Raw genomic sequence first — 13685 nt, forward strand, 5'->3', positions numbered from 1 at the left:
CCGGCTCCGTTACCAGCTGATCCGACCCACATCAGACGGGAAAACGTGATTTAATATATCCTTAAGGTAGCACAGAAAATAGATGGATACAGACTGAGAAGTTCAAGAACAGCGTAACAGTACAGCCCCCCGCGAACCACTCCCTGCACAGCTCAAACCAACGCCAGCAGGAGCGGGATGACTCCGGATGACTCCGGGACCGCGGGGCTTCGCTGACATTTTAAATGTGCTCCTTTCCTCCCAGCAACACGTTGCTTTGCTCGGCTGGATGCTGCTCGGCAGCAGAACCACGCGACCACTTCTGGGCGGGTTTTGTGTCACCCTTTCTTTAGGACGCTCTTCGGTAAACTCAGTTTTAACCTCAAGCAGCGGGTGCGCGAGGACAGGCTCTGCTCGGGCACAAACCCCCGTCGCGGCGGCAGGACCGGGGCCGCTCCGCTCAAACCCAGGGGAGGAAAAAGCCCCCCCCGGCCCCCGAGAGCACGGGCGGGCGCCGTGCGGGGAACAGCCGGGGGGGGTCCCGCAAACCCCTTTACACCCCGCTGCGAACCCCCCCGCGCCGACACCGCCCCGGCCCCTCCGATTCTCCGACACCACCATCTAGTGGCAAAGGCCTGGGAAGCGCTTTCGCCTCTTCCTCCAGCTCTTACCCCGAATTTACTGCTCATTTTGCGCCGCAGACCCCCCCCCCCCCCCAGCCCCTCCTGGGCACCCACCAGCGCCTACCAACCTCTCCCGCTCCAGCTCCTCCGGCAAACGGGGTGAAGGGAGCAGCAGCATCTCCCTGGGGAGCCCCCGGACCCCCCACCCCTGGGGTGCTCCGGGCAGATCCCGCTTGGACAAAAAAAGCCACTGAAGAGGCTGGACTTGCCTTCCCCAGAACAACCAGTTCCGCGTTGGGAACAGGAGAACTGGGAGACGCTGCAGAGACGCAAAGTTCCGGAGGGCTGTGGAAAAGCACCCCCATCCCCAAGTACCCCCAGCTTTGCCGGCAGCAGGTAACGTCGCCGGCTCTTCCGGATAAAACACAGTTGGTGTTTATGAAATGAGGTTGGACGAACTTACACACCGCGGCGTAGCGAGAAAATCCAGGTTAGGTTTCTGTTTTTAGAGAAGAGACATCTAGCAATCAGCAGGTACATTAAAATTACTTTATTACTAAAATATTTTTACATTTAGTAAAGATAACCAACCTGCAAAGACCATGCTTCTGCTCCTCCTGAAAAAGGAGGCGCGTAGGTAGGTAGAGGCCGACCAGCTAAGGAACTACGTTTGTCCTAAGAGCTCGTAAGTAGGCAGATGCGTTCACATTATTGTCAACCAAATATCTTCATCCAGTCTTGTTTGGGCTGCATTTAGAACCTGGGATCTCTGTATAATTCAACAGCTGCATCAGGAACACAGTTTTAGAAAACCCTATTTATAGAAATTTCTCCCCCCTGGTTTCCAATACACCGGGCCCAGGAACCACTGGTCACCAGCTAGTCATTACATTTAGATTTCCCATTTAAACAACCAGGACGAAGTCGGTCCTGAGGTTTTCTCTACTGTGAAGATACATTTCTCCTCTCACTTACACAGAAGCGGAGCGGGAGCGAGTCCTCCAACCCTGGGGGAATCCCAGCAGCATCTCACCGGGATGGGACCGGGCCCCACAGCTCCCGGGGCGGCTCTTTCACTTGCAGGTAGCCAGGAGGACGGAGGCGGAGCACCCGCGCGTCTCTTCATATCTGCTCTTTTAAACTCTATGGAACCAACAGGTATTGGGGAAAAAAAAAAAAAAAAGAAAAAAAAAGAAAAAAGAAACCAACCCAAAAGCAGCAGAAAGCCCTTCAGCTGACTGTGCAGCCCAGGGAAGGTTGGCCAGGTTTTGTCAAAAAACGTACAGCAGCCATTTGCTTTGTGGAAATTGTACTCAGATGGGACCAGCGTTCCCCTCCGCAGCTCCCTGGGGAGATGCTGAGCTGGGGGGAGCACCACGGGCACCCCCAACGGGGGGCACCGCCAACGGGGGGCACCCAGGAGCACAGTAAGAGTCAGACCTTCGTACAACATGAAACCAAATTTGTACATATAAAAATAATTGTACAGAGGAAGTATTTTCAGCAGAATACAATCGTTAAACATTCAAAAGAATATAGAGAACTAATTGAAAGTAGCTTTTCTGTACTCGAGAGCGCGGTAGGATTAAATACACCCAGCAACGGGGGGGGGGGGGGGCGTGAGGACATGGCATCAGCCCAACCACACACCGGTGGGGTTTGCTACAACAAAATACTTCACCTACCAGAATGGAAGAGGAATTCACAAAAAAATGGATAAAAACCAAAGCCTGGAAACCGTAACAAAAACACAGAAACAAAATGAAAATGTACTAAAATTTAATCATTCATAAAAGCTGTAATTTAATCTGTGACAGTAAAACACAAGAAGCAATATTAGAGTTGGTTTAGTATATTATATATTTTTGCTTTTAAAGCCATAGAAATCAGTTATCCCAGTTTTTTCCTATAAAAGACCCATTTTTCCAAAGCATTATGCACAAACTTTTTTAATTAGAATATAATGGCAGAATGAAAATAATGATATTCCATAACTTTTAAATATAAAATGAAGTCAATGACTCAAAAAAGTTATTTGTTGCAGTGAGTTCAAAGGGAAATTTCAGATAATATATATCTATATTTATAGATATAAAATATAACGGTGGAACATTTTTAGTGCTTGATGGGGAGAAATTATGATAAAAGGGTCAATATGAAATTTTAATTATAGTAGCAATATCTAACATTTGAAATGCATCCATGCTCCTTTGTATAATCATACACTAGAGTCAATTATATTTATTTTCACATCTTTTAACTGCTATTGCAAAGGAGGAGTATTATTGTCTTAGATTTCCAAGAGATATACACAGAGTAATTTCTTTTTCCAGGGACTGTGTGCAAACCATTTTAAGATCTAAATTCTTCTCATAGTATATAAAAACAGGAGAAGCTTCTTCGGATAGGTTATTAATTTCCATAAGGTTTTGAAGTCGGGAATGCTGGCACTTTCCATTTAGGCAACAGTTCTTCATTCCTGCAATCTAGAAAAAGTTAAAAAAAAAAAAAAAAAAAAAAGGAAAAGGTGATGGAGGGACCTGCTCATCCTGCCCCCGAGACCAACGGTCTCCTGGAAGCCTCCCTGGCCCAGGGGGAAAACACGCTGCGTTTCAGCAGGCAGAGCTCATCTCCCCCAGCACTGGGGTTGGCTCCTACCGCCCTCCGAATTCAGAGGTACTGAAAGAAAAGAGACTCTGGGAGCTGTAACTCTGAGAAACAAGCTCTTGTTCTATCAGCCCACTGGGACACCACACTACCCAAATCCAGCTACAGCACCTGAGGAACAGGAAAAGCCACTTGAGACGCGCTCCTCAATTGCTTTTCCTAAGGCCATTGTTTCCCCACAACCCTAAGCTATTCTTTTCTGGCGTTCAAAGCTGAGAGTAAGAGACTCATCAATCAGTGAGGAGTCCTTAGAAGCCGGGTTTAGTGCAGAGCTCCACTTCTGCTCAGTGACACCTGGGCTACGTGAACACCCACGAACGCTACATGAACAGCACGAACTTCAGAGCTGTTCGTGGCAGAAGCAGAGCCATTTGTTCTCAGAATTCATCCCTGAAATCCTTCTATGGCCAGGAGATGTTTCTCACGTCCCAGCGCCCAGAGGGGCTGTTTGCCCCACATGCCCCTGGCCATGCAACACACGCGTGTGCCAACACCCTACCAGAACCTGAAGCTACAGAAATGCTGTTTTCTTTCAGGAGTGCGCGAGAACAGATGTGAGCACACGGAGTCCCCTGCCAAGATACACAGGAAGATTATTTATAGCCATCTCTAACCTTGGAGTGGTTTTTTGTTTTCATTTTTGCTTTGGGGGGTTTTTTTGGTGGGCAGCTTTTTATTTTTGTGCCATTGAAATCCATGTCCCACCCAAACCGATTTGCCGTTGTCCCCAGAGCACCGAGGACTGAGACAGCAGCTGCAACAATAACACAAGTCACAAAGATGCTGCCAAATTTCAGCAGAGGATAAAAAGGAAGCAGAACTGAGCCATGGTGGCCCCGAGCGCGGGGTCACAAGACAGAGAGAACCTGCAAGAGTAAAAGGGAAGTTCCTGCCCTGTCGCACTCATCACCCCAAGCAAAAGGGGAAAGGGAGAGAAGCAGAGACTCCTCTGCCAGGTCAGTCAGTAGAAATGCCTTTTCTTAAAAAGTCCAACAAATGCAGAATTTTGTATTTGGGAGCAGAGGGAAGGACGAGGAGCGGAGGGAAGGGGAGCGAGTCCCCCCTCTGCTGGGAGCAGCTCACGGTCCTGAGCTGTGGGTGGGATTGAAACCTCTTACCTGGCTCAGAGCTGCTGCACGATGGGCGTCTAAAGCAGCAGACATGATTTCTTTTTAGGCTTCTTCTTTTCCACTGGTGTTTTTCTATTTATCTGTCTGACCAGGTCATAAAAGATCTGAAAATGACAAACACAAACTGAAAAAATCAAAGTGATAAAACACTACACAAGTGTCAAAAATCAGGCAGGTTGGCAAAGCTGATACTCTTTCCTGGGGGCTGCAGTCTCAGAAACTCAGTTAAACTGCTTGCATTTACTTAAAGGTGTTTCTCAAGCAGCTGCTTACGGCACAAGAGAGCACAGGGCTCCCATCCGTGTGCGGAACGTAAGGGAGCTGCGAGCTCCCATCCTGCAGCCCAGCTTTCTCCTGCAGGGTGTGTGACCAAAGGCTTCAGGAGAGGACGGGAATTAAATGGCAACACAGCCCTTGCTTTGGAAAAGTGGGAGAAAACTGGGAAATGACAAAAGGTGTTTTAAAAGACAGGCATAATATCCTTCAGGATGATCTTCCCACTGGCGGCCCCTGGGCTGCTGAGTGTCTCTGCAGAGAGAGACGCAGTAGTGTAGTCTCAGCACAGGGAAAGGCATCTCTTTTCCTTGGCTTTTGCCTCCAAAAGGGGTCTGCATTCACCTGCTCCAGAGGATGCTCTGTTAATGTTCCTCTTTGCAAAAAGAAGTCAAGCTCTTAATTACTTCACCTTTTTGCCTGGTCTAATATTTCAAGTTTTATTAATAAAATTCACAAGGAGAAGCAAAACATCTGCCCTGAACTCGGACATTTCCAGAAGGAGACGATTACAGGGGCCTCTTTCAGCTCCAGAGAAGAGTTTCTTGTGAACGCTGTTGCTGTGAGTTGTTTTCCCAGCAATGCTCAACCCATTTATAGCAAAATGAGCTTTGCAAAAATGCTTGGAGCCGGTCACAGTATTGAGGCGAAATATTTAAACCTTCAGAAGGCTCCACCCTTGTCCTTGTTTACTTTTTTTCCTTCCTGGAGTGGCTGACAGCTCACAAATTCTTGTTGATTCCAAGGAAATTCAGAAAACAAAGAACAGTTTATAAAAAATTGCAGCAACTGGAAATTTAAGATTTTCTGGCTATTACCTACATGAAAAAGCACCAGTGCACAGTTAAACAGTTTCAAATGAAACAAATAACCAGTACAGTAAGTTGCTTATGTTACTTCTCTTTGATTTCCTCAGCTTTTATGCTTTTCATAACCAGACAATATAAACTGGCAGAAAACCAGAAAATTAAGATCACAATAAAACCAGAAACTAATCTTGCAGGTAGTAACTTTCTTTTCTATGATGTGTCTCGCCGGAGGCAGGAGACAGGAGGGAAATATGGAGCCAGGGGATGCACAGGCTAAGGATGATGGTCTGTTACCACGGGTGCACGTTCGCCCCAGGACAGCCCGGTGCTCTGCCGTCCCTGCACCGCTCTCGGGAGAGCTTTAAGGCACCTTTGGCTAACGAGGGGTCAGTCTCTGCCACAAACTGGGGAAATACAGATAAACTGGAATTCGTTACACTCCGCAGTGATTCTGTTCGATGACTGAGCCACGAGATTCTTGCTTAACATTCATAGTTTTACTACAGCTCAGACACAAACACACAAAAGATCCCTCCTGGCAGGAGGCTGGCTCAGCAAGCTATATTTACCGGGTTAGATTAGTGTGCACTGCAGCCAGGCTAATCCCAGCCACAGGAGCTGCAATTCCTGCAGCCCAGAGCTCCCTTCCCTTCCACCCGAGTAAATGCTGTGCTGAGCATGTCCCATGAGCGGCCAAATTAACGCTGGGGCCGGTCCAAGATCCTACTGCTTCTGCTTATCACACAGCCTCCTCCACGGTCCCAGTTATCTCCTGGCACCACACCAGCTACGCCCAACGGGGTCACCTTAGCTTTTGTGGCGGAAACCTGGCCCCTGTAACAGTCAGATCATTCACGGCAGAAAATAAAAACTTGGTGGCTGATGTCAAGCAGAGCTCCCTCAGCAGCGCTGCACGACCTCGGGCAGCAGCAAAAGGCACACCTACTGCAGAGGAGTTTCTCGTTCAGACACAGAGAACTGCTTAGACAGAGATATGCTGGGACACGGTCTCAGTGAATTAGCAGTTTACCAGAGGAGGACTGTGATGGGATGTCGGCCTGAGCAGCCAGACATAGCAGGAATGTGAAAAGCAAGTACTTTCAAAACCAGCCCACGCCACCGAACACAACGTGTAATACAAAAGGGGCATAATCCACGTTCTGAATAGCAACAGCAGCTACCTTGAAAGAGTACACTTTCCAACCAAAGATTATCTAAGCTGAGAGCCTCCAGGGCTCACTCAGAACCCTCTGCTGTTCACGTCCGCTGCCACAGAAAGCACCTACCTGGAGAAGTCACCCGCCCTTTACAGAGAAAAAGGAGCAGGTCTCCTCAAAATGAACAGAAAGAGCAGCCAAATACACGTCGTCGCAAGCCTTTCTTAAGCTGGTAGTTCAGAATCATCCTGAATCTTCTCAATTAAGAACTATATGAAGGACCGTGTGCTGGTTTAACATGGCTGAAGCAGGAAAGACAAGGGAACAGCTGATAGTTACCTCATTAACGTTGATTTTAGACTTTGCAGACGATTCTAGAAAGGCACAGTTACACCACTGTCTTGCTAAGTTTTGACCCTGTTCTTTGCCGACTACACGCTCTTCCTCCAGGTCACATTTATTGCCAACCAGAATCATTGGAACCTGGAGAGAAGCAAGAGCAAGAGATGCGTCAGCAAATTAGCATACAGCATGGACTGTAACGGTATGGCTTACAAAGGCACGGGTCCGGGGGGAGAAGACAACATAGACAGTATGAATAACAATAACAATCCGAAGTTCAGCAGAGCCCACAGACCAGACTGGAGTTTAGATGCCTGCTGGGAAAGGGCTGAACAGAGTCCGTACTATAGCACCCCGGTTCGCTAAAACGAAACACATGGAGGACACCGTAAAACCGACTGGCAATATTTCAGCACAACCTTAAGTTAGTAAAGATTTATTTCCTGGTCTCTACGTTCAACACTGTTCTAGTCAAAAACTTAATTTACTACTGAAAAGCATTTCAGGACTTGCATGTGACAGCAGGCGAGCAGCTGACTTTAGACAACAGAACGTACAGCACGTGTTTTAAGACATACATTATGTGTTTCAGCCCCTGTGACCTATCTTGTCAACCTGTTGTTGAGCCACACAACAATAAATGGAAGCACCTTTGAAAAGCACTGCCCTGGCCACGGAATGAAAAGGACTAGTCCTGTGCAGCCCAGTATTCCCCCAGCCCCGTGCACAAAACCAGCTGCCTTTCTCATCTCGATGCAGCATCCTACGACCGACAGGTTTCGCACACACACAGAAACCAGGATGTTAACTACAAAAGGCACAAATACTGTGCTTGATATTTAGATTAGAATAATTAGATTTCCAACTAGTGACCATCTAGCAGCTCAGCTCCTGAAAGGACATCACTTCCGATAAATAATCTCATGCAATATTAGAATAAACATTTGATACGTGTTCAAAAGATTCACCCCAGAGCCATGACGCAAATACAGGCAAATCAGTTGTTCAAGGCAATGATGAAAGGCCATCTGCCCCGCTCCGTGAGCCCCCGGCTTTCTAAAGTGTTGGGGTGAGTCACCTTCTCGCCCCTTCATGAGGAAGAAAGTGCCTCAGGGAAACCCTATTCTTGTGACATTTCCTACAGAAAAAGAGAGAAATCTAATACTGTAGGAAAAGGACCTTGGCTGCAGTAAATGCTCGTTACCCATGTGTTTCACGAGGCTGCAGGGAAGGAGGGTCCCTCGGCTTGCCCGGCCCTCCCGCCAACGGCACAAGGGCCAGCAGAAAGGATGGGTCTCCTGCCCCACCGAACATCACCAGGTCCTCCCCAGGGCTGTGACTGTATCTGCTTGGGGAGTGCAGAGACAAGAGCAGTTTGTGCTCGTTAAGTGATAAATCCATTTGTCTCGGAAAGTATCAGAGTAAGCGCTGGGGAGCGTAAGCAGCAGGAGACTTGTTCTCATCAGTTACGTTTAGATAGTGAGTTAAAACTCTCTCAGGAGAAAGAAACTGGGCAAAAAGATGTCTTAGTACTCTTTTTAATCTATGTCAGAGATAACGTCCTGATCTATGATTTCAGAAGGCTTTCTCTGCTCCTCAGGCCGTCTCTGCTACGGCTGCAGCACACCAAGATGTCACAAATGGGCTGAAAAGACCTTAAGCAAGTAAACAAAAAACACCCAAAGCTCCCCAAAATCCTCCCTAATAACCAACCCAACCTATCCTTTCTACAAGGATATTCCCTCATCTACAAGACAACGAGATCGCAGCGCCATCCCAGCTGCTGTGCCCCCCGCAGGACCCATCCCCGGGGCACTGACAGGACACTGTCACAGCCCCCTGGAGACAGACACACACCTCAGGGCTTGCTGCGCCGCAGAATCGCGGGTGACGGATCATTTTGAAGTTTGCTTTTACAACCTGCAGCTCATAGAGATCTGAGGGGACGATACAGCAGAGGTAGGGGGGATTTCGCAAGGCGAGCCAGCGGTGGGGCTCGGCAGGCACCCGGCAGCGCCAGCATCCTGTTTGCCCTGCGCTGTGTGAGAGCAGAAAAATCTAAAGAACGGCTGATAATGGGTGTGCACCCGCTCCATTTCCTGAAGCATTTCAGTCTTTGAACAGAAAACGAGTACTTTCCAGCTGGAAAATAAATCATCATCCACTTCCTTTTGTAATTTACAACACACTGTATGTTTCTAATCTACTTCTATGTTAGTATTTGTACTCTCTTCAACTTCTCTTCAACTACACTCAAGATTAATTTCTGTATTTAAAACTCCCAGCCATACTGATTAGAAAATGATCCCGGTTTTATTTTTGAGAAATAAATTTTACTTTTTACATCAGAAACCTGGAGTAGCAATGCTAGTAACAACTAGCTTTTGTTCATTTTCTATTTCAAGTAGAAGACTGGAATTTAAACTTTGGGAGACATACATGATTTAATGGTTTAAGTATTGCGATTTTAAAAGACACGTTCTGAAACCAAATACAGGAAGGAGCGCATTTCCCTAACTCAGCAGAACATGGCTTAAATGTTCAAAAGGCTCTCAGGCTTGGATTCAACAAGTAACAGCCCCCTAAAACAACATAAATAAATGTATTTTAATAATTAAATCAAATCACTGAAGTAAAACGAAAGCAACAGTCTCTATTGTCCCACGAACTCAAGCAGCTTACAGTGCAAATTCCCCTCCCGCGAGTGCAGCTGAGCGGAGCGTCGGGCTCCCAACCCGGCCAACGAGGGACTCTGTTACCAGGGATTTATGCAAGTGTAATCCCTACCTAAATGAAAATCAGTTTTTGCATAAATAGAAGTTCAGCTTGTTAGACCAAGGAGGAACCAAAGCTGTTCAAAACCAGGTAATAGGGACACGGAACACCGAAGATCCAAGAGAAAGCAGCCGCCGAGGTGCCCTCGGCTCATCCCAGTCACTGCGCAAACTGCATTTTCCTGAGCAGCTATTTAAATACAATGCACACGGCTTACCAGGGTCTGGCCTAAATACGTGTCCCAGCCCTGTTCACGGGGCCCCGCCGTACGGAGAGTGGGGCCGGGAGCAAGAGGCGGCTGCTCCTCGGGGACTGACACCACCCCAGAGCCACCGACATCAAAGGCGGTGGCAACTTTTAAGCCATCGGTGGAAAAAAATCAGCAATCTTTTTCACACTCCTCAGGGCAAAGCCTTGAATACATTACCAACTGTGAGGCAAAAAAATATTCATTTCGGCTCCTTCTGGAGGAAGCCTCCACAGAGAGGGAGTTCCCGCACGTCTCCATCAGCCACAGGGCAACCATGGCAGAAGCCACCGGCAACCTCACCTACGTCATACACTTACTTCCCGTGTGCTCCATTACCAAAGCATTTTAAACATTTGCAAAGCAAAAAATATCCTACTTACATCTTCAGTGTCCTTAACCCGTAAAATCTGTTCCCGCAGGTCCTGTAAGTCGTTAAACGTGGACTGTGCTGTTATAGAATATACTAGTGCAAACCCTTGACCGTTCTTCATATAGAGATCCCTCATTGCTGTAAATTGCTCCTGTAATTAGATGTTTTAAAAAGTGATTAGCTAGCGAATGCGGCTAATGAACATTTACAAAGGAATACTTTTATTACAATGGAGACAAGAACATAGTACCGTACAGCATGCATTTGCATTTTTACCCCTTCTTACAGAAATCCACCGAAGCATGCACATTTAATAAAAGCATTAACACATCTCTTTCCCTTTGTCTTTTTTTTTTCCCCTAATAGAGAAAAAGGCTTCTTGAAAAAATGGGGAACAAATGAAGAGCAGCAATAAAAGTCTATCTGCAGATGGACTGTTGTATGCCCCAAACCACAACACAAGGTGTCAAGGTTTGGCCGACATGTTTTGTAGTGATCTTTCATTTATTTTCTGGTTCGGTGTTAAGCACCAGTCTGCCACCAGGATTCCCCAGGCAACAGATACGGACTGGAAATTCAATTTCTCCTCTAACACGCTATTGGAACAGGCCCGGGTGTCACACACTCACGATTTACTGTGAGCACGATTGCGTGGGAAGGCACTGCCTGATCACTCTGAACATGCACAATTATACAGTGGTCATCTCTAGCATGAACAGGGCTTAAAGGTTCAACGCAATGAAGTGCTGGACAGTCTGTACCCAATCAGAGCCGCCTTTGTCCACGCCTGTGAAAGCAGCTTCACCAGAACCACTTCTGCTTCCACGCCTTTGCATTGCTGTTAATAATTTTCAAAGCTTTCTAAATAAAGCTAACTTTTAGGAAGCGTGTCCTCCCCCTGTGATGTGCACTCAGCCATTACAAGGTCTGTTTACTCAGTGGCAGGATTTTGCAGGACGGCAAGTGACAGTGGGACGGCAACTCTTTACACCTGACCTCTCTCAACAAAGAAACTCCAGCGAGAGTTGAAAAAGAAATGATACTCACTGTCCCTGCTGTATCGAGGATTTCAAGCATACACTGTTGACAGTCTACTTCCACTTGCTGGGGAGAAAAGGGAAGAGAGAAATGCAGTTAACACTAAAGTCTGAGATGGGACAGGCAAGAGGAATATCAGCTTAATTTCCACTTCTGCTACAAAGACCTCTGTAAGTGAGCCGGCCACCTGCACCCCCCCAGCGCTGAGAGAGGGTTAATTACACCCCCAGCCAGGCGTCTGGGTCAGCACGCTTGTGCTGCAGGACTCTGTTAAAGGCCTAATAGAGCAGCTCATTGTAAACATCTCAACTTAAGTGAGATAAAATCCACTCGTACAAATCAAAGAACCTTTAACTTAGTTTTTCTTTGGTGCTGGGAGAGAAGGGAGGAAGGAAGAAAAGAAAAAGCACGGTATTTAGTGATGCTCACAGTTCGGCTTAGCAAGTCTTCCACTCCCTGAGAACCATCTCAGATTCAATGAGGGCAATTCCAGGGAAGTCAAATAAACTTAACAGCAGAACTCACAGGACAATTTACATTAAATTATCACAGGCACAAATGCTACAAATTTTTATTTTATGCTTTGGTACCTTTAATTATGGTAACATTTATGCTAATCTGTGAAACAATGGGTTACTTGACATCAACCCAGTGAAGAAAGCGGCTCTGTTGGTAGCGTTACGTATTACGGCAGCGTCAGGGATCCTGACAAGGACTTTTGCTCAGCAATCACAAGCCTGCATCCAGAACGGCCATAAGGAATTTTATATGCCTTCAAACCAACGCATTTGAACTAAATGGCAAAACAGCCATCCTTAAAAGAAAACAACACAAGGCAATGGCTATGCTCCAGTGCTCCAGCCTGCTGTGATGAATGGCACATGTATCCTCTGTAAGAGCTTTCACAGCGAACATACGCACAGCAAATATTGATATCTTCATGTTTTGAAGTAATAATTGTGTGTCAAGTGACAGCAAAAAGGCCTGAGTAACAGCCTGACCCTCATTATTTTACCTTTCTGTACGAATCTTCTATTGTTGGGTCATATTTTTCAACAAAAATTCCCTGAACGAACTGTACAGTCTGTGGAGAGAGAAAAGAAGTAAGTGAACTGAACACAACCAGTAACATTCACCAGGAAGCATTTTATGAAAAAGTAACACTGCATAAACTGCTCAACACTGCTGTTAAAATTCAACAGTGGGGAGCAGAGAGAGACATACGCATTTTCAGTTTTTTAACTGTTGTATTAAGAATCACTTTACTCAAGGAGGTTTTCAAAACTTTTTTGAAACGTAAACTGTTTTCTTGTTGCTTTTTCATAAAAGATGGTGCTCTCAGAAATGCCTTCACTTCAGTGCCTGCAACTTTAGAAGAATAAAAATCACCAAATATGGAAGACTTGAAGTTTAATCAGAAGAACTGGCAATCTGTACACTGTGGAAAAGTACGTCGTGGAAAATCCACATTTCGGTTCAAATCACAGTCGGGTTAGAGCAGAGCTGCTCCGGGTGACGTGCCCAGAGCACAGACATATTCAGAGCAACACGTTAAATCTGGAGCATCTCCAGATGCTCAATTTGTATTAAGCCATTAAAGAAGGAGACATCATTCATTTCAAAGAGGAAGTCTTTCTTCCCATATATAAGCGAATCTATTTCCCCCATTCAAAGCGAATCTACTCTAAACATTCCCCACCAGGCTGTCCCCTCTGTTCTGGGAACGGTGCTTGTGAACCAGCCTTCAGAGCGACAAACCACTCATGACATTTCATCCTTCTACTGCAACACTCACAGTCTTATTTTATGTCTGCAAATACAGCACTGCTCTGAAAGGAAATTAACTGAACCCATGTATTCTCTTCTCAAATTGATTTATTTCTAATAAATCACTGTTCTAACTTTTGTTATCTCTACTGGTGCTTGTGTGTTCAAAGAGACACCAATTACGTAGAATCATAATTACAACTATATTCAACTTCATTCATAACCTGTCTTACTATGGAATATTCTTAACCTCTGATGTACTTTACTTTTATTGATTATAGGAGGAAAGAAAGGCCAAAGGATAAGACAGAAACCTGGAGTTGGTTCCAGGCTATGTGTGGATCCAAGACTTCTATAACTTTCTATCAGTCCGGGGGCTGTGTCCCCCAACTTTGGTTCCCAGTTTTCCATAGGACTGTGCACAACTGGATGCTCTTGGTAACGCTGTCCGCCCACTGACACTCCAGAAGTCACGAGTCTACTCTCGTTAGAAGTGGGGACAAAA

At 46.2% G+C, this 13685-nt stretch overlaps 1 protein-coding gene across 5 annotated transcripts in view; it reads right to left on the reverse strand.

Annotated features, from left to right (window-relative positions):
- Nucleotides 1–1136: 1136 nt before the first annotated feature.
- The window catches only part of RAP1A (RAP1A, member of RAS oncogene family), a 35474-nt gene continuing 22925 nt past the window's right edge, over nucleotides 1137–13685 (reverse strand). For all 5 annotated transcript variants that reach the window (XM_074163286.1, XM_074163290.1, XM_074163288.1 and 2 more), the window contains exons 4-9: nucleotides 12429–12497; nucleotides 11423–11479; nucleotides 10386–10526; nucleotides 6978–7121; nucleotides 4388–4503; nucleotides 1137–3088 (exon numbers count right to left, since the gene is read on the reverse strand). In XM_074163286.1, coding sequence (XP_074019387.1) covers nucleotides 4417–4503; nucleotides 6978–7121; nucleotides 10386–10526; nucleotides 11423–11479; nucleotides 12429–12497 — 498 coding nt within the window. In that variant the 3' untranslated portion in view covers nucleotides 1137–3088; nucleotides 4388–4416. The remainder of the gene's footprint in view (nucleotides 3089–4387; nucleotides 4504–6977; nucleotides 7122–10385; nucleotides 10527–11422; nucleotides 11480–12428; nucleotides 12498–13685) is intronic.

Source organism: Numenius arquata, chromosome 24 (assembly GCF_964106895.1).
Source record: "Numenius arquata chromosome 24, bNumArq3.hap1.1, whole genome shotgun sequence".
Classification (NCBI taxonomy): domain Eukaryota; kingdom Metazoa; phylum Chordata; class Aves; order Charadriiformes; family Scolopacidae; genus Numenius; species Numenius arquata.